Below are 25809 nucleotides of genomic sequence, written 5' to 3'. Positions count from 1 at the left end.
GTGAAGCTCTTTTTTTACAGGTCTTCTGTGTATTCTTGCCACCTCTTCTAAATATCTTCTGCTTCTGTTAGGTCCATACCATTTCTGTCCTTTATCGAACCCATCTTTGCATGAAATGTTCCTTTGGTATCTCTGATTTTCTTGAAGAGATCTCTAGTCTTTCCCATTCTGTTGTTTTCCTCTATTTCTTTGCCTTGATCGCTGAAGAAGGCTTTCTTATCTCCCCTTGCTATTCTTTGGAACTCTGCATTCAGATGTTTATATCTTTCCTTTTCTCCTTTGCTTTTCGCTTTTCTTCTTTTCACAGCTATTTGTAAGGCCTCCCCAGACAGCCATTTTGCTTTTTTGCATTTCTTTTCCATGGGGATGGTCTCGATCCCTGTCTCCTGTACAATGTCATGAACCTCATTCCATAGTTCATGAGGCACTCTATCTATCAGATCTAGGCCCTTAAATCTATTTCTCACTTCCACTGTACAATCATAAGGGATTTGATTTAGGTCATACCTGAATGGTGTAGTGGTTTTCCCTACTTTCTTCAATTTCAGTCTGAATTTGGCAATAAGGAGTTCATGGTCTGAGCCACAGTCAGCTCCTGGTCTTGTTTTTGCTGACTGTATAGAGCTTCTCAATCTTTGGCTGCAAAGAATATAATCAATCTGATTTCGGTGTTGACCACCTGGTGATATCCATGTATAGAGTCTTCTCTTGTGTTGTTGGAAGAGGGTGTTTGTTATGACCAGTGCATTTTCTTGGCAAAACTCTATTAGTCTTTGCCCTGCTTCATTCCATATTCCAAGGCCAAATTTGCCTGTGACTCCAGGTGTTTCTTGACTTTCTACTTTTACATTCCAGTCCCCTATAATGAAAAGGACATCTTTTTTGGGTGTTAGTTCTAAAGGGTCTTGTAGGTCTTCATAGAACCATTCAACTTCAGCTTCTTCAGAGTTACTGGTTAGGGCATAGACTTGGATTACTGTGATATTGAATGGTTTGCCTTGGAAATGAAAAGAGATCATTCTGTCGTTTTTGAGATTGCATCCAAGTGCTGCATTTTGGACTCTTTTGTTGACCATGATGGCTACTCCATTTCTTCTGAGGGATTCCTGCCCGCAGTAGTAGGTATAATGGTCATCTGAGTCAAATTCACCCATTCCAGTCCATTTCAGTTTGCTGATTCCTAGCATGTCGACATTCACTCTTGCCATCTCTTGTTTGACCACTTCCAATTTGCCTTGATTCATGGACCTGATATTCCAGGTTCCTATGCAATATTGCTCTTTACAGCATCGGACCTTGCTTCTATCACCAGTCACATCCACAGCTGGGTATTGTTTTTGCTTTGGCTCCATCCCTTCATTCTTTCTGGAGTTATTTCTCCACTGATCTCCATAGCATATTGGGCACCTACTGACCTGGGGAGTTTCTCTTTCAGTATCCTATCATTTTGCCTTTTCATACTGTTCATGGGGTTCTCAAGGCAAGAATACTAAAGTGGTTTGCCATTCCCTTCTCCAGTGGACCACATTCTGTCAGATCTCTCCACCATGACCCGCCCATCTTGGGTTGCCCCACGGGCATGGCTTAGTTTCATTGACTTAGACAAGGCTGTGGTCCTAGAGTGATTAGATTGACTAGTTTTCTGTGAGTATGGATTCAGTGTGTTTGCCCTCTGATGCCCTCTTGCAACACCTACCATCTTACTTGGGTTTCTCTTACCTTGGGCGTGGGGTATCTCTTCATGGCTGCTCCAGCAAAGCACAGCCATTGCTCCTTACCTACTATAATACCTATAGTGTTATTCAAATTACCAACTTTTCTTTGAATCATTTCTGGTAGTTTGTGTTTTTAGGAATATGTATATTTCATATGTTTTCAAACTTATTGGTATCTTATTTTCCATATTATTTTATTAGCCCTTTAATTCTACAAGTTCTCTAGTGATGCTCTCTGTTTTGTGTCTTTTTTCTTTTTTATTTGATCAGTTATACTAGAGATTTATTAATTTTCTCTATTAAAAATAGATTTGGATTTCATTTTTCTTTCCTGCTTTCTGTTTATTTTTTAGATACAAGAAATCTACATAGTAGTTAAGTCATGAAAACCCTAGAATATGAAAGTTACAGTTTTAAGTGTTGTATTACTAGGTTTAGTTTTAGATATGAACTCTATAGTATAATCTGAATGCCTTAACCAAGTCAGTGATGAAAATTATTACAGTAAAATTGAGAATAACAACTTCTCAAAAAGTTAAAGACCATCATTTATTGAGAACCTAGCATATCTCAGGCTTTTAGATACATTATTTCATTTTTGTCTTCACAGAAAATATGAAGTAGAAAAATATTATCTACATTCCTTTTTACATATGGAAATACACAAAGATTGTATAAATTCCTGGATTCCTTTTATTATATTTCACAAATCCTGGGGGAACAGTTTGATTTTGTTTTAAATTAAAAGATACATTTTGAAAAAATTGAACGTTCTTAATTCTCAACAATAAGAAAATTGCTAATAAATTATGGTATATCTACATGGATGTGAAGATTGTATACAGGGTGATTATATGTCTCTGCTCAGGTCTTCCCAGTTTATACGTCATGATGTGGCATGATTAATAATAGTTCCCTCTAAACTCTCAAAAATGTCCTAGTTTGACTGATAGATTATAGTCACTCTGATTTACAGCAAAATTGAAAGATAATTACAAAGACAGAAATCATTATACAAGTTTGCAGTGATGTTAAAATAATTAATTGGAAATTAGATAAAAAATAAATGCATTAAATGAATATGATAGTTTAAATGTTCTCTGATAATGTTATACTAATTTTATAACATTAAGGTTATAAATTAAAATGTTTAGATGCAAAATACCTTTCCAATTAGAGCAGAAGATTTTACATTGGCTTCTTAATCACAACTTATAGCTCCTAAAATTTTAATTTGGTTTAACATTCTAATGGAGGTCAAATGCCTGTAATATGTTTTCATTAAACTTCTAAAGTAAACACATTTAGAAAAGAAAAATGTTGAAACAAGGATGTCTGCAGCCAATCTTAATTTGTCTATTCCAACAATAAATTTAGCACTAATAAAAGCATTTAAATTAGTATTCTAGTTAATATTCAAAAATTAGAATAAAAACAATAAAAACGTAATACGATCATTCCTATTTAGTGAGTCTTTAATATGGAGCAGATAATCATTTAACTCTTTGGAGCAACTCTGAAAGATGATATTAGTTTGATCATTTTACAAAAAAAAAAAGGAAACTGAGTCTTACAAACATCACATAATTTGTAGAAGTCACAGAGATGAATAATTGAAAGAACTGTGGTTCAGACTTAGATCTTCTAACATCAATGTCCACGTGCTCAAGTAATAAATACTTTGGGTGTCTGATTCTCGTATCATTTATTTATTATAATTTGAATATGCTACTTTTAATTTAAGCCATTAATAAAATGAAAACGTTTCCTTAGAGTAATTATTTATCTGTATATATATTTTTAAAATGCTTTGAATTTTAAAATAAATCTGTCAACTCTGGAAAGCCACCAGTTACTCTGCTGCTGCTGCTAAGTCGCTTCAGTCATGTCCGACTCTGTGCGACCCCATAGATGGCAGCCCACCAGGCTCTGTCATCCCTGGGATTCTCCAGGCAAGAACACTGGAGTGGGTTGCCATTGCCTTCTCCATTGTGTGAAAGTGAAAAGTGAAAGTGAAGTCGCTCAGTCGTGTTCGACTCGTAGGGACCCCATAGACTGCAGCCTACCAGGCTCCTCCATCCATGGGATTTTCTAGGCAAGAGTACTAGGAACATGAAATTATTTCATTAGAGTTCACTTACTTAGTGTAAACTGTTGGATTTCATTGAATATCTTGGAGGAAGATAAAGACAGCCCGTGGTTTTCATCTTGTTTAACCTAACTTGCTAAAGAAGATCTTCTTCCTCACAGGTTCTTGTGTGTTCCTCCAGAAATGGTGATATTGACAAGTGAAACCATTAAAACTACAAAACCATACCATAAAGTTAATAATAAATAAAGTTGAATATTTTTTAGCAGATCTACTGACTATGTATTTTTCAAATAATATGTTTTCAAAGTACAATATTAGGTCATTGAGGAGATTTAAAAAATTCCTTCTCCTCAAAGAATGTGTAATTTAGCAAAGGAATAAAAAATTCTTAACACTTGTATAAACATAATTGTCATAGCATTTTGCTAAATCTATGAATGTAATGCTGTGGAGAAGGTGAGGAAAAGGCATTAATTTTGAATCTCAGTGCAGAGTGACCATTCAACAAATTCTTGTTTAAGTAAATTGAAATTTAAAAATGTGCATGCTATTAAACAAGACATACTGTATAAATATACCCCTTAATTCTGCATTTTTAAAAAAGAAAGATTTGATATAAAATATCAGCACATCTGTTTATAAGCAGACTGAAAAAACTATCTTACATTCCATTCTGGTTTTTTCATATAACTTAGTTTTGGCAATCCAGTCTTGCAGTTGGAATCTGCCCAATGTAGTCAGTTCTTAAATCCTTAGAGAAGTGTTCTATGTAACAGCCAGATTTTCCTGTATCATAAACTTTCTCAGAGAGGTACCATAAAGAAATATATTTTCCATCTAAAGAAGTAGTATGAAGTAATATCATTTAACACATACATGGGTAGAATAATAGACTAATTTAAGCTGGATGGTTCAAGCTGTCCTTATAACTAAAAAACTAGTATTTTAAAAGTATTTTTATTTATGATGTTAATATAAATTTTTAGATCAAAGATTTTAGCATTCTTCTCATTTTACACATATTAATCTTCTTTTTTGAGAAATCATAAATGATTTCTTTTCTTGAATGAATATAAGAACCAAAAGAACATCAAAGTAAAATAGTAGTTAAATTGAATTGTAATCTGTTGAACATCTGTGCCATATTCATGAAAACTATTAAACTACCAGGATATGAGCTCTAAAGTAGTTAAGGAAGAAAAACAGAGAGAAAAATAAAGATCTCCAGTAGATTCTTTTTTACTTGTATAAGATAAAGTGTATACCTATGAGTCAAGCATTAAATATCCTCTAAAACCTGTCCCCTACTGATACTCTCAAATATTAACTACCCATACTCTTATTCATAAAATATTCTCTCTAGAACCCATGTTCTCTTTGTAACCCATCTCAGGTGAATTTTTACCTCTTCATTGTAGCTCTCACTTTCCCCAACCTCCTTTTCCCCTCTTCTCTGCTTTTATTAATCCTACCTCCCTTTGGAAGCAAATTTATGGAAGCATCCTCTAAGAAGTCGTATACAAACAATCCAGCTCCAAAATACAAAGTGAAGCAAGATGTTTGTAGCAAAAACAATCCATATAAGATCAGTGTCTTAAGAGTGTATAAACAATCTCTACTGAATCAATATAAAAATATTAATTGTGTTTAGTTTGGCTTCCTCAGAAGAAAAGTTTAGAAAAGAATTTAAGCAATATATTCAGAAAATGATGTCAGTTCAGTTCAGTTCAGTCGCTCAGTCGTGTCCGACTTTTTGTGACCCCATGAATCGCAGCACGCCAGGCCTCCCTGTCCATCACCAACTCCCGGAGTTCACTCAGACTCACGTCCATCGAGTCAGTGATGCCATCCAGCCATCTCATCCTCTGTTGTCCCCTTCTCCTCCTGCCCCCAATCCCTCCCAGCATCAGAGTCTTTTCCAATGAATACTGGAGTTTCAGCTTTAGCATCATTCCTTCCAAAGAAATCCCAGGGCTCATCTCCTTCAGAATGGACTGGTTGGAATCTCCTCTCAAGAGTCCTGAAAATGATATCAGGAAATATCAATTAAGGATATGTTATCAAGCTATTTACTAGTATGGACACTGGACCTTAAGCTTTCTGGGGAACTCTGGGAAAGAGTTTAAACACACATCACAGATTTGGGTGAGAGAGCTGAGGTATTTATACTCCTGCTAGTCATTAGCTGAGAGCTTTTCATAAGGATATTAATCTCTTCTAATCAGCAATATAACTTAAGTAATCTCTTGTACACCAGGATATATGTTCAAAAATAAATAGAATATATAATAGAAATACAAACAAAAACTAGAAACAACTGTAATGTTCAATTAGATTAAGAATGATTAATAAATTGTGATATATTCGTACAATGGAATACCATGGTATGGTGATCAGTCATCTACATCAAAATGAATGAATTTCACTTAACTAATGAATTATTTAATGATTTGAATTATTATAAGTCCCATAAAAATATTCATAGTATTATTTGATTTAGATAATATTAAAAAAACCAAACCACATGACTTTTTTCAGGGATTTAAATAGGTGTAAAACTCCTTAAAAAACAGAAAAGTAACCATCATTTAGGAATTTGTGGAGCAAATACAAAGATGTAGTCAGGGAGGGACAGCCAGAGGGTTTTAAAGATACTGGTTCTATTTGTTAAATTATATTGTGAGTACACATATACTCTTTATATACATAAAACATTTCATAACAAAAGATTAGTCAGAGGAAGAGAAACCATGGAATGAAACTCAGATCTAGTGCTGCAGGAGTAGGAAGAAGAGTAGGGGAAGTGGTAGACTAGAAGCCCAGAAGGAGAGGACAATCAGTGATGACAACTGTTGCTGGGCAGTGTGGGTTATGAAATAAAATGAAGTTAATGAAATTGGGATTTAGAGGTCATCAGAGGCTTTGGCGAGTGCAGTTTCAGTAATAGAGTTGGAATAGATGCCAGAAAACAATGGCTTGAGAGTAGTAAAAAGTAGGCAGTAGAGGCAGCTTTTTAAATAATTTTGTCAGTAAAAACAAGGAAGGTCATAGGTTATAATTTGAGGAGAAGGCATATTTGGACACTGTTTAAAAATATTCTGTGAAAGAGCATAGTCTTGTCTAAAGTGTAGAAAAGGGCATTAAAATGTTTAATAGAAATTAAATTAATAAAAAGTCAATGTCCTTTTAAGAAAAATCCTTGAGTTAAATCATTTTGGTAAAAATGATTTAAGCATTTCAAATAATTACTTTATCTCACTGATAAGATTTTTCCCAAAGGATATTTTCTCAACTTTTAAATGACTCTTAAAGTCTTTAGAATGCTGTTTATTACTTTAATGTTCTTGTTCATTTTTAGTGTGCATGAATCAGGTCAGTTTGAATTATAATGCACGTATCTGTTGGGCCTGCATTAAGGAAATTATCAATTAAGGGACAAAACACTCTTTCCCTTCTCACATTGGGCACCTTTAGCCATCAGTGTTACAAACTGCACACAACTTCTAATGATTAAGTGAAAGAGTAGATAACCTTGCCTGACTATGCATATGAATTTTCTATTGAGAAGACTCATAAATTTGGAATTATAAAAGATAGCATACATCTTGAAATTTCCATAAAAATATCTCACTGGTGTGTATAAGGCCAGGGTAACAGTAAGAAATGATGCTGCTGACTTTGGCGGTGACATAAATCTCAGCATAGGAGAGCAGTGTGGAGGGGTGAATGCCATTTATTTTAATAACAGGCAAAATTTTCAAGCTGTAACAACATGCTCAATAAATTCTTCCATTACTGTGATACCAAAGGAGAGTTGAAAAATGTATTACACTTCTATTTTTTCTCCTTAGAGGTATATATTTTTGTTCTGTTTCTATGGCAACATCTACGCAATGACTAAACCTTTAACTCCTTTCTAGACTCCCTGATGGCTTCACGCAGCTTCTAAATCTGACCCAGCTCTACCTGAATGATGCCTTTCTTGAATTTCTTCCAGCCAATTTTGGAAGGTAAGAATAAGAACTTTAAATGATACAATTTTAGCTCACTTTAGGTAAGTACTTAACCACCATCAGTAGGTGAGGCTTCGAAAGTGACCCCTGTAATTAAAGATACCCTCACTTTTATCCAATAAATGAGACCATGCCAATTAATGAAATATTTTGAAAAAAATAAAGTAAAATTAGGTCTTTACATGTCATTAATAATCAGATTTCAGATGAGTTAAAGAGTTAAATATTAAAAAAAATATCAGAAACATGTAAATTTTTGACACGGGTTAGATAATATTTTTATAGCATTAAAAAATGGATATATTTGAATACATACATGCCTTTAAAATAAAATAATATTAGAAAATATTTTAAATATTAAGGTAATAAATAGGAAAATATTTCTACCATATATGGAAGGCAAATTAGATCCTTAACTTATAAAGAATTCTTTCAAAGGAGTATAAAGTTAAGATCTCATTAGAAAAACTGGGTAAATAACATGTACAATTTCATAATAACACAGTTATTATGTGTTATATATAAATTTATATATAAATATAAATTCATAACACAGTTCATAATAAGTGTACAAGTTGAAAACACAAAAAATGTTTATCATTATAAATAATAAAACAATACAAATTAATATGTGAATAAAGGGCCTTTGTGCTGTAAGCATATCACAGAAACTATAAAACTGTTTAGAGTGTGAGGAAAAAGATAACTTCACACTGCTGATGAAATTGCAGAATGTCATGTACTCTGTGAAGGGCAGTGTGCTTTAAAAGATTTGAAAATATATATAACCACTGCCTTTGTAATACATTTCTAGAAATGTATCATCATATATCACACTAGGATTTATAGACAAAAATGTTTATCGTTATTTACAATATGAAAAATATGGAAGCACACATCCATCTAGGAGATTGCTTGAATATATTATGGTACATCCATATGACAATGTAGCGATTTATAATCTTGACTAGAGACATATCTTTTAATTCCGATGATGTTATGTTTAAAGCTTATCATAACTATATACTGTGTTTCCCATATGAATATGAATATGCAAGAAATAAAAGAATTTCCTTGGAAGGGAAATTATGGAAGGTTTTTATTTTCATCTTAAATTCTCGATATTTTCTAGGTGTTCTAGAGTGAACGTTTTTCATCTTTATTGAGATATAATTGATATATAGCACTGTATGAACTTAAAGTATACAACATAATAATGACAAATTTATCACAAAATGATGAGCACATTAAATTTAACCTCCATTACTTTATATAATTATGAAAAAAACATTTCCTTGTGATGAAAATTTTTAGAATTTACTCTTAGTTACTTTGAGATATATTGGACACTATATAGCAGTATTAGCTATAGTAATCATGCTATGCATTACATCTCCAGTACTTATTTATTTTATAAGCATAAAGTTGTGTCTTTTGACCACAATCAACCATTTCCCCTTCCCCTACCTCCACCTCTGATAACCACAAATCTGACCTCTTTTCTATAGTTATTTTTTTCTTCTTAGATTTCATATGTGAGATCATAGAGTATTTGTCTTTCCCTGTCCAACTTATTTCACTTAGCATAATGCCCTTAAGGTCCGTTCATGTCATTACAAATGGCAGTATATTCTTCTTTTTATGACTGGTAATATTCCATCACACACACACACAAGTTTTCTGTATCCATTCATGTGTCAATGGAAACTTTGTTTCCATATCAAGGCTATTTTAAATATAAAAGATATATCTTAAAAGTTAAGATATTTTAAGTTTTTTGTTAACTGCCTTTTTCTAAGTGATCATCTCAAATTGTTCAAATAACTGACTGTACCTTAACCTCCACCTCTGGGCAGAAGTTAATACATGACATTAAGAAGAACTCAGTGAAATAATGACATCCTTTAACAGGTAGCAGCCTCTATTTGCACACAGAAATCACCTCAAAAGTTTTTTCCAAATTCTCTTACTTTTGTGGATCATGATTTCATAATACCTACGAATACCATACACTCAGACAGTTCTGAAATTCACAGATATTCACAATAGCATATGCCTAGTTTCTAAATGAATTAATAATTCGTCATTTGTTCATACAAAGTAGATTTTCCTTCTGGTACTGGCCCAAACCACAAGTATACTTTTGGTTTATTAAGTCATAAAATGTTTAGTTATCTCCCTAAAATACATTGTTTGCTTTAGCATTTTGTTAGTTCTCTTGACTAGTCCTAATATAAGAGAAGAAATCTGGGCAAATATATAACGTAATACCCAAACCACTTCGAATTTGATTTCAATTTATGTAAATTATCTGCCCCCAAATGCTCTATTTTATTATTGTAATCTAAAAAGCTTTTGAACCTTCAGCTGGATAATTTGACAAAGAATGTTTAATATACTTTATAAAACCTAAGATTTAGTACCCCTAAAGGCCAAACTAAGTCATAAAATGTTATTACTCTAGTACAGATACTAAGATTTGAGATATATACATGTTTAAGAAAAGTCTTTTACTAGTGATATCCCATGCTCTGAAGAACTGAGACAATTTGTTTCAAATACAGATTAAGAGTTTATAAGATTAAAGTTAAATTGGAAACTTGATAGAACTCAAAACAAAAAGGAAAGGGGAAGAGAACTAGTTGAATACCTAAAAGCACAGTAAATATGGGACATTGTAGGTGAAATAGTTCAAATAGTGAAATATTCCCACAACACTGAGAATTTGGATAAGTCATTTAATATTTGTCCTAAAATAACCACAACTGAGTAAATTGTAAAGCTCGCTTATAGACATTAGTAGGCTTCCCTCGTGGTTCAGCTGGTTAAGAATCCACCTGCAATGCAGGACACCCTGGTTAGATTCCTAGGTTGAAAAGATCCCCTGGAGGAGGGCATAGCAACCCTCTCCAGTATTTTTTCCTGAAGAATACCCATGGACAGAGGAGCCTGGTGGGCTAGAGACCACGGGGTCGCAAAGAGTCGGACACGACTGAGCAACTAAGCACAGCACAACATAGACATTAGTAACAACACTGTCCCAGATTGCAAACATTAACAAGTAGTTAAGTGTGAAATGCATTCCTAATCACCCAAGTATTTTGCAAGCATCAGAAAATGTAAGCACCTCTCATCCACTTCACTTGATTTTCCCAACTCTAGTACCATCATAAGACAGATGATACAACAGGATTTTAAATGTGCATCTATTTGAAATGTTCACATCTCAGGCTCAGAGTCAATTAAATATGGTATATTATGCTATATATATGACACTTTTCCCAGTTTTTAATTAAAGGTAATAGTAATTGTCATGGTCTTTGCACAGGTTGAAAAGAATTTCCAGATACAAGGCAGAATGACAGTAGAATAGAGTTTATTACAGCAGGAGATGCTGTTAGAACAGAGAGCTGGCTCCCGGGAGAGCCAACTCCTTTCATGGTTTAGTAGCCAATTTTTATAGTCTCAAGACAAAGAAAATTCTTGCTGGAAAACTTGCATTAGGTGATTGGTTAGGGTGCTATAGGGTGAGTTCGAAGGTGGATATTTTTACCTAATATGGGGTCAAGGAGTTAGCCAGTTTAGATCAGTGGGGCTCATAGCAACAGTCAGTGTCTGGAACTAGAGCTCAGTCAGTTCTGCAGATGACTTTGGTGCAGAGTTCCAAATCTGTGGCCTTGGTAACAAGACTTTACAACTATGACCTTGGTATAGGGCTCCACAGGAGTAACACTCACTGAAACTTATGGTGTGCCACGTATTATGTTTTACATGTATGATGACATCATTTAACATTCAAAACCATATACATTTTGTACTATTAGTACATACTCATTACAGATGAAGAAACTGGAGTTAGGATGGGTTGATTAATTTGCCCAGTGTCATAGGGATAGAATATAGAGAGTCTGGATTTCACCCAGATATATCTGACCACAAAGTTCAAGCTTTTAACCATTATGCTTTATCATTTGCTTTAAAAATTCATTTGTCATCTCTTGAGGGAAATTGTTACCATGTTTCAGTGAACTCAGTACTTAGTATTTAGTAAATATTCAATAATTTGAATGCATATGATTAAACAACATTGAATGTATTTTTATAAAACAGAAAATTTAGATAACTAAGGTTATATCTTTGAAAGATTTTAGGAAAGTTTAGGAAAGTGGTATTTATCATTCTCCAATATTGATGCAACCTTACTCATAATCAATTTGCATAATTCTTAAAGATCTATAACCACGGTTTTTAATGTTTGGACATAGTTATTTGGTTAACACAGTAACAATTTGGTTTATCATAAAAATATTGTTTTATAGAGAAATATCAAGAAACAAATTTTTAAATTCATTTCTACAGACTTGCCAAATTGCGGATATTGGAGTTAAGAGAAAATCACTTGAAAACTCTACCAAAGTAAGTGACTGAGTATTTTGAAATTTTTAATGGTGATTTTTCACTAGTAGGAAGCAAAAGGACTGTTTTTATTTTAGCTATGTTTTGTCATTATGATTGAGTTAATTTTTCTACAATATTTTTCTAGGGGCTGAAAAGTACAGTATACTACAAGAGATTTATATTAAGTAAGAATGTATCCTGCCTTATAAAATTGTATAATTACAAGTAAAAATGGGAAGAATCCATTTAAGATTCTTGTCATAGCTGAACATACATGCCAGGAAGTTACTGCCCTGAAACCTATGAAACTGACATTTCTATGACCCTCAAACAATCACCAGTTTCAAGTGCTCAACTTTTAAAGCTAATTTATGGATTGTGATAGTTTTCAAATAAAAAATATACAGATATTTCATAAAAATGATTAAAGTGTTTCTAGAGATCCTGTAATGACTTGGCAGAAAATATGTATTTATACATTCTTCAAACTGTACCTGTATATAATAACCTATGTAAAATATGGCTTACATAAGAACACAGAATAGTTTTGTATAAAACTATCACCAAAATTTTATACAATGTTTAGTTTAATAGAATTGTTTGTTCCAACTGTTTTGCCTTATTTATATCTAATAATAGAATGTGTGCTATATAGAAAAAATATTTTTGAAAGTCAAAATTTATTTAAAGTGGGGATTATTTTTACTCAGATAAATTATTATTATTTGTATGTGTTACAGTTAAAATATTGAAAGTACTATCTTGCTGTTTTAACCCTCCTGCAGTATTGCAGAAAAACATTGAGTACAGTGATTAATTCTTCAAGCATATCAGCAGGATTTAGTGACATTTCATCTGCTGAACCAAAACTTAATTTTATTTTCCTCTTTTTATATTCTTTCTCTATGCAAACTACACTGAATTACATTGACTTTTTTTCACACAATATAGCAATAAAATACTCTTAAATACATTTTGATACATAAATATGTATGAAAATTCTATCAGTACAATATAAAACTTCCAATAATTATATGAATTTCATTTAAATATATATATAGAGATTAAACATCAATTCATTCCTTCATAAGTGGTAGACAAGGGGAGAACATGAAAAGTAGGAGATGTCTCTGTATCTAGACACCCTGCCTTTTTGAGTGGTTTTTCGCTAAGCCAAAGCATTATACATAGGTTTAATGGAAGGCACCTCTTCCATGTTGGGGGCACAAACAGAAATGTGAATATGATTGAGTGTTACTTATTCAGCATTAATCTACTGAAAATTCATTTCTATCCCCCATGTTTTCAATGTCTACATTTAAAGTAGAGTGGAAACAAGCTAAGTACAAGCTAAACTATGGTGAAACAGCAGTTGTCTCCTTCCTCTAAATATAAACATTTGAGTTAAGGAGAAAATATTGATGGTGTAGAAAAGACTCCTTTCCCTTCTGCTCTTAAATAAAAATTTTGACATAAAATAATAAATAAATCTGACACAGGTTTTCAAATATGCGTTTTTAAATATATATTTTAAATATAAATTAAAGCTTGACCATAGATTGTTAATACAGTCTTTATATGAGATAGGTGAGTGGACATTTCAGAGTAGTGAATAACAATGCTCATAATTGGTACATGGGTATTCTGTAGATTGTGAGACTGAGTATCAGTTATCAAACAAAATTCAAGCAAGTAGAATAATAGGCATTTAACTTTGTCATTGAAAAAGTGTAAAGATATGTAGAAATGAAACGATGTCTTCTTGGTGGACTGTTAACATTTGTACCATTAGTATAGCTGTTACAGTTTTTACATTTTAAAAATCTTCAGTTATTTTCAATCTAGTGTGCTTAATTTTTACTTTATAGACAAAAATAAAAAGAACCAAGGACATGCATAATATATGGAGAACTTTATCTTATTTTGATGTCTACAAAAATTAAGAGTTGCCAAAAGTTCTGTCTTGAAAAAAAGTTAACTGTGCTTTCAATATTCCTTATCCATAGTGCTTTCTGATCACCAGTCTAGACCTCTAATGGGGAGATACGTGAGAGCTTTCTATTTCCTTTATTTTGCACTTCCAATGAAAAATAAAGGAAGAAAGTTAGTTTTAGGAAGAAAGTTAATTTTTAAATAATTACTGCAAGAACAGATAACTCATGACTTCTTCATGGACACAAACATGATGTTAGGTCTTTAGCAGATCCTCAGTGACTTTTTCTTCTTTTTGTCTTAAAGTCCACATGCCTAACAAGGTATAAAAAATGTAAAAATGTAGAGAATTAAAATATGACTTAAAGTAAACTGATGGAGACATCTTGATATGTGCAGATTCTAGAACAAATTCTATTATCAATTAGAATTTAGCATTATAAAATTTTCCACACTGTTCCTTTACAATCACCCTTCTAGATATATCAATGAATGAGAAAATTAAATTCCTCAGGTACACATTTGCTGAAAAATCATTGACACAATCACTGTTGAGTATGTGTAATAATTGAGGACATTGAACATCTGGAAAAAACTTGATAACCATAAAGAAAAAAAACTTTAAATTCTATGATAAAATTTTTCCTCATAGCAGAGTTATCCTCTTAATTATAATTTTGAAGAGTAGTCCAAAAATGAGTACGTTCCCATTTTGGAGCTTTTGCACTAGCTATTTTCTTTGGAATTCTTTTACCTCAAATCTTTGCAGGTTAGATCTTCCTTAGGATTCCTATCTTTCTTCAAATGGTGCCTCCTCAGAGGCTTTCCCTGATCACATCTTATGATGTTGCTCCCTCATTGCCTTTATATCATCTCACTATTACATTTGATTTTCTCACTTATGGCTCTCTGAATTGTATTGACTCTGTTTGCTTGGAAATGAACTCCTCAGGAGAACATTAAGAAAAAGGTTTTTTTCTGTTTTGTCACTGCTGAATCTCCAGTGCCCAAAACAATGCCCAGTGCATAGGGAGCACTTAATGAATAAACAAGAAAGCTGATATATAGATTCACAGAAAGAAATATCTGTCATATGACCTGACATTTTGTGTCACTTGTATTTTTTCCCATAGAAAATTATATGGGATACCAAATATTAAAATGAGTCTTTGATGAGCATCAAGAAAGCAGAAAAGGATAAATGGTTAGTGAGTTCTCAATGGCTGATAGGTGAGCCTTGAATTTTAAACCTACACACACACACACACACACACACACACACACACACACACACTACTTCAGGTGGTTTCAAGTTACATATAACAGGCAAGACATGACAAGGGAAGAAAATAACTTCAAATTAAGGCATTGATATTTATAACAACTAAAGAATATCCAAAAGTAGTATAACTTATTTTTTTATTTTGTCATTAAAAGTGATACATTTAGCTAAGAAACATCTGTCAAGATAAAAACAAGAAATAAGACAATTCTTTTAAATGAAATTTAGGAACCATTTCCATGAAAGTAATTTAACAGCATACAAATGGTCCCTAATAATGGTGAGTTTTATCTTTAAACAAAAATTTTCCATTTTATGAGAATTTTTCTAAAACCTTAAAGTTAAAATATGGCCTGTCCATTGATAATTTATTATGACTATGACTGTTTCAGCTTGAGCTAAAATATGATGTTGTATAAATGTGTCTGTGATAACGACAAAAATATGAAATAGTTTGAAGAAAAGGAAACACAATTTAAGCCAATATTCATTTTATTTTTGCCCTGCCACTTGAGTACACAAGGCATAAAGTGTGATTCCTTGGTCTGTGGTCATAATACAGCAACTAAGTGAGGAATATTTCAAACATGTTCCAGTAGAATTTTGGGGGCAATATCAATAAATAAGTAAACCCTGGTAAACAAATCCAGAAAAGGAAAAATGAATGAATTGGGTGGATAAGAATCTGTAAGAGTTTTGGAGGAAGGGATTCAGGTTAGGGAAATGATGTCTGAACATCATAGAGACAACTTTTAGACCCTAGACTCCTCTGTGAAGCTGACAAAAGCAATGGGATCCAGACGCGTATTAATTGTGTAAGCCAAATTGTCTCTATTTTCAATATATTCATGGCCCATTGTGAGTTTTCACAATTTTTATTTTTGCCTAGAAGCACATTATTTGGCACTTATATAAAATAAGCCATACCAAAATACCTATTATACTATGACAGAATACCAAAAAGGGGGCCCTCTCAATTTTAAATGATCAAATTTGTTGAATGGATTATTTTAATTGTGTAACTTCTCTAGTATAGTCACTCAAAAGATAATATTTTGCTGAGCAAATTTTCCTTGGAGTTGTTAAAATAATCATTCTATTTCACTATCATCTGTGACAGTTTTTGGACTCTCCATAGAAAAAACTCGTTAGGGAAAAATTGAAAAGAAAACTTTGCCTGGTACAAGCATGAATGCTGCTTTGAAACTACTAGGATATATATGCTTGAAAACTAATAAATGATGCATCTATTATTTACATGACTTTATTCCTTGAGCACCATTGCTTTTATTAAGAATTTCCTCCACCTAAAAACAAAACAAAAAAAAGATTCAGAAACTCGATTGTAAATGCCTAAAAACGCACACATATTCACAGAAGGTGCAGAAACAGTGTACCTTATCTGGAAATACTCTAAGAAAAATTATAAATTGAATTATAAATTGAAACAAGACACTAGATCATGAAAGTGGAGATAAGACTGAGAGAATGTTTCAGATTGATGAGTAAAGAGACATTATAACTAAAAGCAGTGACTCTGAATTGATGCCTTTGCTATTAAAAACAAAACAACACTATTGGGACTTGGCAAAACAAGGGCAAAACTTGCATGGGGTCTGAGAATTAAATAGTAACAATGTATCAGTGTTAATTTCCTGATTCCAATTATTGTGTTTTGGTTTGTTAGGAAAATGCTCTAATTTATAGGAAATACATACCAAAGTATTGGGAAATGATGGTGCACCAGTTCTGAATTTACTATCAAGTAGTTCAGAAAAGTTATTTGTATGATACTTTGAATTTTTTTGTAAGTTTTTGTATTGTTTCAACATAAAAAAATCATTTTAAGAAACTATTTTCAAGGAAGCTCTTTAAAAATTAAAAAAGTCACTATCAACACAGACAATTATCACTTTCCTATCTGAAATACTTCCAGTTATAGTGTGCAAGGGAAGAGTATGTATTTATATACTAAAATGCGTAGCTATTCATAAAAGTAAGAATTTCAGTGATAAAGATTTTACATATATGAATATATATATGCTTTTTCCTAACCTGAATGGCAATAAACACTCCATAATTTTCACTCAAATTTCTATTTATTTGCAAATTACATTTTTAATTTTCATATAAATTTGTTTATTCTTTTAAAATAAGATTACTCTTTAGTCAAGAGTTACAAAAATGTAATGTATTTGACATGTTTTCTTTTGAAAAGCTTTTCTTCCTTTGTTATTCATTTCCTACCAGTTATCATTGTCAGCATAATGAAGAAAAGTCCATAAAATAATATGTATTCTGAACTGAACAGGTGTGACTAAATTATATTCTAGTCTTATTTCAGTGTCCTATTAATGAATTTATCTCATTTGGCTTTACTGTACTAGTTGCTACAATGAAATACATCAGTAGGTTCCTTGGGGCTATTGTAACAAAAAAATTTTATATTGAGGTACAGCTTACAGAATAGCTTTTTGATGTTTCTATTAACTGGTTTTGTGACAATAATACATAATTGGATACAATGTGTTTTTATAATTGTATTACCTTATACTTTTACCAATTAGTATCAATTTATAAGGCTTGATGTTTTGTTAAACCCATGGTACCATCCCATTCTGGGTTATTTTTATCAAAAGTGACAATGTAACAAGTGCCTAATCAAGGATAACCATGCTAATCCCCTCAGGTTTGAGTATTGCACTTAGAATTAGGACTTTTTTTTACTTCTTATCACATGGTCTTATATTTTAAATTCAACTGAAATAAGTGATAATTATGACATTTAAGATTTTAAAAACATTCTATAAATTATAATGCATCCTAACAATCTAATTATTTTAGATTCCCTTTGAAAATATCAAACATACGCTTTCCAATGGGCTTCCCTCCAGTGGGCTCAGCAGTAAGAATCTGCCTACCATGCAGGAGCCTCAGGAAACATGGTTTCTATCCCTAGGTTGGAAAGATCCCCTGGAGGAGGGCATGGCAACCCACTCCAGTATTCTTGTCTGGAGAATCCCATGAGCAGAGGAGCCTGGCAGGCTGCAGTCCATAGGGTCTCAAAGAGACGCACACGCCTGAAGCGACAGCACTGGCAGGGCACAGCACACTTTCCGACAATTCACAAGAGTGTGAGCTCTCTGTCTTGTGAGCTAATTATGTTTCTTTTTAGCCTTATATTTTCAACATAAGATTAAGACTGAGAGTATTATGGTTAGGAAATGTCGTGTCAAGTCCAGCGAGGAGCTAGCGGGAGGGCACAAAAGCCGCATAAAACCATGGGATCAAATTGCTGTTTTCAGAGTACTTCAAATCAATAGCCACTCTGATCCCTGATGATTAAATTTACCAAAAGATTGAAAACTGCCTGATATAATAGCAAGGTTAAAAGTGCTATGACTTCAGTTTCATAAGATCTCCACTTAGACTCTCATGGAACAATTAGCCTGTACCTTGTTTTATTTTACCTGAGAAGAGCCAGAATGTACTTAAATGAGGATTTGCTTGGCAGGCAAACTTGGATTTGTATTCAGGCCCTTGCTTCTTGTTTATGAATTATTTAACTTCTCTGAACTTCAGTGTCATTATTTTAAAAAAATATTGGGTGGTCGTTGCCTTCTTTAAACTGTGAAACATTCTTTGGGTAATTGTTGATGAAAATGAGTCTTGTGATCATTTAGAACCAGAAAACTGTTTAAGCAAAAGTAGTATACTATGGTACTTAGACAACTTAAGAGGGTTCGAGAAAAGATTGGAATGAATTAAATATTTTTTCTTTTTATCTCAAAAAAATATCTTTATTAGAAAGGAAACAGAAGGTTTTTTTGTATTTTCTATAATATTGAAATCTTTAAAATAGCGTTTAATGCTAATACGTCTTTTGTATTTTTCAAATAGTACTGTAACAAGAATTTGTATGAATGATTGTCTCTCAGTCTCAGTAAAGTATATAAAAAGTTTAAATATCTACCAATCAATTCTTAATGACTATTTTCTAAGATTCGTAGTTTCTTTGGGTGAAATGGACTCAGATAATAAGACATGATAAAAAATAAATAAAAACTCTTTCTTGTTCTTGTTCAGTTGCTCAGTCATGTCCAACTCTTTGTGGCCCCATGGACTGCAGCATGCCAGGCCTCCCTGTCCTTCACCATCTCCTGTATTTTGCTCAAACTCATGTCCATTGAGTCAGTAATGCCATCCAACTGTCTTGCCCTCTGTCGTCCCCTTCTTCTCCTGCCTTCTATCTTAGAACCAAAAGGAACATACCCACCATTTGCAGATTTGCAAATTCAGACAATTTAATGTGGATGATTGCTCTCCCCTTTATGAAAAAATGTAGTGTTTTTATTAAAGATATATTCTGAACTTTACATTAGTATTGATCTTGGTCTCAGAGCCTTGGCCCAGAAAAATATACAAAGACACAAAGGACTTAGCCAACAGATTTACTCCTGCGGTTTCAGATATGGTGCATTGCAAACATCTATCTGATTTCCAATTCCGTTTTCCAATAGCTGGATCTCAGATGGAATGTTTACCACATATCAAAATTGAAATCACCTTCATACCTCTTTGCTCACCACTCCAAGCAAAACCAAAACAAACAGAAATTCCAGGCAACTTATTATATACTCTTTAGTGACAGTACCATCCACCTAATTACAGAAATTAGAAATCTCAATACTATTTTCCTCTCCTACTACCCACAAATCCACTTATGTCCATCAGCTTATATCACTCTTCTCTTTCTTCTGTCATTGCCCTACTTATGATCTTTAATATTACTTGTCTTAACCACCAAAAACTCCTTCTTCATCCTGTTTCTTCCACTAGAATCCATCTCCTTATTATTGTCAGAGCTTCTTACTAAAATACACCATGACATATGTCAATGTAAAAGCTCATGGTGACTACCCACAGCTTGCAGAAGACAGACATGTCCAGACCCTACATAACTGGGAGCCAACATTTCCAGTGTCATCATCTTTCAATATTCACTGTCCCACAGGGAATCTCAGATGAAAACAGTTTACAATGCACCTTTGTATCTCCAAGCATCTTTCTTGGAATCTTCCCTTTTTCTCTCTGAAAAACTCCAAATCATCCCTTAATTTTCCCATCACTTGTCCTGTGAAATTAGCCATGAATTCTGCATTCATACTAGTAGCTTAAAAAATCTGCTAGAGTTTTTTCAAGGCTGAGTTTTCACAGGAATTTTGATCTGATTATAGTCTGACTCAGAATTCTAATAAGCTTCATTTTGTGGGAAACTTTTTGTCGTCTTAAATATGTTATTTGAAGCCCCAACTCTACAGTCCAACTCTCAAGGAAGCAACTGCTGAGCAGTATGCTTTTTCCTTGCCAGTTACTAACTTTGGGATGACAGTCTCAGCAACAGTGGGCATGCAAGAGGAATTGGTAAAATGATTTTCACTAAGGTCCTCCTCTGGTTTTTTGGAAAGTGCAGGGTGGGGGGAAAAAAAAGAAACTGCTAGGAAATATGCTTTATTCCGGCATTTAAAAAGATTTCCCTCCCACCCATGTTTTGATTTTCAGTTTTAAGAAGAACTCATGATGAGTAAACAACAAACTATTACTGATAATTGGCTCAGTGGGACACATGAAAACAAGTGAAATATATCTAACTTCCAGAGATTTCCTGCTTTCTTCATGTCTCCACTTTTCTCTCTACTCAGGTCGGGGTTAATTCAGGTCTTTCAATATGCAAAATACATCCTAAAAAAACTTGATGTTCTGCTGAACAGACGCAAGGGATATATTTCTAAATTGCTATAGTTTTCCACAGTTTCTGTGACATTTAAGATCAGTGCCTGAGCAATATTAAAAGTAAAAATTCACAGAAGATATTAACTCCCTGACATTAATTTCCTTGGATGTATAGTTTATACTGCCTTTTAGTAACACAAGATTTTATTTGCCCTTTTATGGCTTTTAAAAATCGTGAATTCTTCCTTGCAAAACTTCCTATTTCATTACGTTTAGTTTTACATTTATGCTCAAAATGATACCAAACTTTTACTTAGCTACATTGTGTTTCTATTCATTTTCTTTTGTAGTTAAATTTATTTCAGTATATTAAAAGGACTTCTGTTAACCTGTAGTACAACATAACACAGTAACTTTTCCAGTTATAAAGTAAATACTGTATAATTTTATAAGTAAGATTAAAAATAAAATTAGTCAGATTAAAGCACTATGATTCTTACCAAGCCTTAGATGTTCATTTACTATTGTTCTAAAACAATGGGGTAGAAAATGCCCCAAATGGAGTGGTTAAAAAGTAAGAATAACACATTCTCTCTTAAGACATATTCAGTTGAAACTTAGATAAATAAATTATGTGATTTAATTACATTAAAGCTATTGGCTCTTCTGATTTAGTAAAACATTTCTAAATTAAACAGTTTTCTGGAGGCAAAAGCTTTATTTTGATTAAATATTTCATGAAATTTTTAAACGCAAAAACATTGCTTATACTAAATAGACTCTTAAAGGCATCTCTTTAAATATTAAATCCAACTTAGTAGAAATAATTTTAAAATATACTTACATACTTTAGTTTTATAAAAGAAAGATCTCGTAACTACGGACTTTAAGAGAGAATATAGTTTTAAATATTTGACTTTTCATTGATTTTACAATAACATCCAAACCACTAAACACAGAATTCAAGACCATTCATAGTCTGACTCCCTAAGTTCTCTCCAGTTACTCCCCTAAATATAACATGCAAGTGTGTGTTTGGCAATAAATTCTCAGTTCATATAATGAATAAGTCAGTTTAAAAATAACTTTTAGTATATACCTAGCACGTGTCAAACACTATTCTGCATGTTAGAAGATATGACAATATGACAATGAACTATAAAGATGGATTCTCTTTTATTCAAAAACTACAACTATTCAAGTGTAGTTGAGGGAGACAGACAACAAACACATAAATAAATAAGTGAATGAGACAAGTAACTGCTATAAAGAAAACAGGATGACATTATAGAAAGTCATTGAGTTTGGAGTAGTTATTTAATTGGTTAATGGTTTTCTGGATTTTTAAAATTCTTTTTTGGCCAGCCTGGTCAGAAAAGACCTTTGTGAAAACACGGCCTTTGCATGATTTAAATGATGAGATGTAATACAAAGTTCTAGAGGAACAGCAAAAACAACAAGGAACAGCAGGAGTATAAACATTTGTGATGGGAGCAAAGCCTGACATGTCAGGAGCAAAAAGGCTAGTGTAGCCAGAACATAGTGAACACTAAGTGGAGAGGCAGGTTGGGCAAAATGATGAAGTGTCTTGTGAGCCATGTTTGGAAATTAGGATGTAGTCTAACTATAATGAAAGCCATTTGAAGATTTGGGCAAGGATGATGTGTGACTCCATCAAAGCTTTACAAAGATCTGTCTGGCCACTTCACAGTGAAGGGGTTCTAGTGGACAGAACTGAAAGGACATCAATTAGGAGGTGACTGTGATTATGCAGATAAGAAATTATGGTAGCTCTGTCTAGGATAGTACTCTGGAGATGGTTAAGTGGTCAGATTTGCGATCCATTTGGAGGTGGAACCTTGCTGATGAAAAGAATTTATGGTGAGAGGAGTAGATAAGGATATAAGAAGAAATTAAAGAGAATTTCCAAAGATTACATTTGACTAACAAGATGGCTGGTAGCATAATTTCCTCATATGGAAAAAATCTGAAGAACAGATGCAGGAATTATAAGTTTGATCTTAGCAATGAACAGTTGGAGATGCCTATTAGATAATGAAGTGTAGGCATTTGAATAAATGATATGCTCAGGAATATAGAGATATAAATATGAGTTATCGCTCTATAGATGATATTTAAAAATAAGCGATTGGTCGAGGTAACCAATTGAGAGTATACATAGAGAAGAGATGAGAACCCAGAGTTAAGTCTAGGACACTTAATATTTATAGTTAAGTATGGAAGAGAGGATCCCACAGAAGATCCTCAGGATGAATAGCCAGAGTTAAGAAGGAAACCAATTGCAGAAAGAATAAAAGAGGAAGGGAGGCGTCAATTGTATCAAACGCTAGTTAGAGGTCAAGTATGATGGGAAGAGAAAACTGATCAAGATATAGGGCATTCATGGAAGTTTGATAAGGGCTATTTCAGTAATGCATTATCTGTTGTCTCATCGGAGTGGTTGAGGAAAAAGCAGAGATTAGCAAAAGAGGAGAACAAGTACAGAGGGTTCCTTCGAGTTTAGGTGCAGAATGAACAGCAAAAAGGTAGTAGTAACTGCATGGGGATATGGTGTTAGGAAAGCTGGGATGACCCAGAGGGATGGGATGGAGAGGGAAGTGGGAGGGAGGCTCAGGATGGGGAACATATGTACACTCATGGAGGATTCAAGTCAATGTATGGCAAAACCAATACAATATTGTAAAGTAAAATAAATTAATTAATTAAAAATTAAAAAAAAGATTTTGTTAAGAATAATGTTAAAGCGTATTTACAAGTTGATAGAAATGATGTAATAGAAACAAAAGAATTAATGATGCAGGAGAGAAGGAGAATAATTACAAGAGGACATGAGGCAATGGGATGCAGAGCACAAGTGGAGGAAGTGGCTGTAGAAATACAAGGATGCTTCTCACATTTTCAACTAACTGCTTTAATTTTCTCTATGAGGCATGAAGAGTCATCACCTGAGAGAGAGTACAGGATAATGGAGATTTGAGGAGATCAGAGAAAGTGTGAGAGAGAAATAAGTCCTCTTAGAAAATGGGAAAGTGAATACACTACGTCAGCGTCATAGAATCCTCTGGCAGTGTTGACTCCCCATTTGAAATTTAAAGTTATACATGTGAAAGAAATCCATTCAGCAAAGTTGAGCAGACTTCAGAAAGTCAGTTGCAAAGGCTTAGGAGACAGCTGGCTGGGTTTGGCCAGGCACACCAGATGGAGGAAGAGAGGGGCAAGGGAATTTAGGATGTTGACAGAAGAGTGGCTGGGATCTGGGACTACAAAATCCAAAATGGGAGATGGAAGTAACTGAGGATGTGAAAGGTCAGGAAGAAATGTTTTATTTGACCTTCTCTCTTTTTTGATATACTATGAATCTTTAAAGTACAGACCAAATGCCACTTCTCTATAAAGTGTTTCCTGACTCGGCAGATACAAGTAATTATTCCTTCCACTTTGCTACCACAGCGTTTTGTACATTCCTCTATGATAGCCTTTATCACATTATATTGGATCTGTTGCCTATCAGTCTATCCCCAAGAAGACTGTAAATTTTTAAAGGAAAGAATTATATCTTAATGATTAATCTTTTTGTTGGCAACAAAATGAGATATAAGGAAGGACTTCAAAGAACATTTGATGAATGAATGCAGGCAGTGTAGTGCAGAAGGAAGTTTTTCCTTTCCTTAAAGATTGCCAAGTATTTGGTGGGCACCTGGTGAAAACCTGATTAATTGAAAGAACCAGAATTGAATAGGAAGTTAAACTATGTGTTATTTTCTCATTAAATATTTTGTCCATTGCAGCTGGCTCTTGATTATTTAAAATTAACTCAGGTATAAGGCACATTGTATTTCTTTATTTTAATTTCCCTTGCATACATTGTAGTCATCCCACTGATCCTTAGCTTTGAAGAGAGTACATTACAGATATCAAGTTGGTGTTGCTGTATTTTGGTTTAAAAAAAAAAAATTAGTAACATGGTTGCTAAAGAGAGGACAGGGAAGGGATAGAGGGAGAGTTTGGAGTGTTTGCTATTGTTGTTCAATTGTTCAGTCATGTCCAACTCTTTGTGACTCCATGGACTGCAGCACGATTGGTTTCCCTGTACCTCAATATCTCCCTGAGTTTGCTCAAACTCATGTCCATTGGGGCTTCCCTGGTGGCTCAGCTGGTAAAGAATCAGCCTGAAATGTGGTAAACCTGGGTTCAATCCCTGGGTTGGAGAGATACCCTGGGGATGGAAATAACCCACTCCAGTATTCTGGTCAGGAGAATTCAATGGACTGTATAGTCCATGGGGTTGCAAAGGGTCAAAACAACGAAACAACTTTCATTTCACTTCATGTCCATTGAGTCAGTGATGCCTTTCAACCATCTAATCCTTTGTTGCCTCCTTCTTCTCCTGCCCTCAATCTTTCTCAGCATCAGGGTTTTTTCCAATGAGTTGGCTCTTCACATCAGATGGCCCAAGTATTAGAGCTTCAGCTTCAGCATCAGTCCTTTCAATGAATATTCAGAGTTGATTTCCTTTAGGATTCACTGATTTGATCTCTTTGCAGTCCAAGGGACTCAAGAGTCTTCTCCAACACCACAGTTCACAAGCATCAATTCTTTGGTGCTCAGCCTCCTTTATGATTC

The 25809-nt window shown here is 33.5% G+C and overlaps 1 protein-coding gene across 15 annotated transcripts in view; it reads left to right on the top strand.

Moving 5' to 3' along the window:
* LRRC7 (leucine rich repeat containing 7) overlaps positions 1–25809 on the top strand; it is a 622091-nt gene that overhangs the window by 313304 nt on the left and 282978 nt on the right. For all 15 annotated transcript variants that reach the window (XR_003510334.1, XR_003510333.1, XM_027536916.1 and 12 more), the window contains 2 exons: positions 7728–7817; positions 12180–12236. Coding sequence is in view for 13 of the 15 variants with exons in the window: in XM_027536916.1 (XP_027392717.1) it covers positions 7728–7817; positions 12180–12236 (147 nt within the window). In the remaining 2 variants the exon portion in view is untranslated. The remainder of the gene's footprint in view (positions 1–7727; positions 7818–12179; positions 12237–25809) is intronic.

The sequence above is a fragment of the Bos indicus x Bos taurus genome, chromosome 3 (assembly GCF_003369695.1).
Source record: "Bos indicus x Bos taurus breed Angus x Brahman F1 hybrid chromosome 3, Bos_hybrid_MaternalHap_v2.0, whole genome shotgun sequence".
Lineage (NCBI taxonomy): Eukaryota > Metazoa > Chordata > Mammalia > Artiodactyla > Bovidae > Bos > Bos indicus x Bos taurus.
This window is presented reverse-complemented; position numbering and strand designations above follow the sequence as displayed.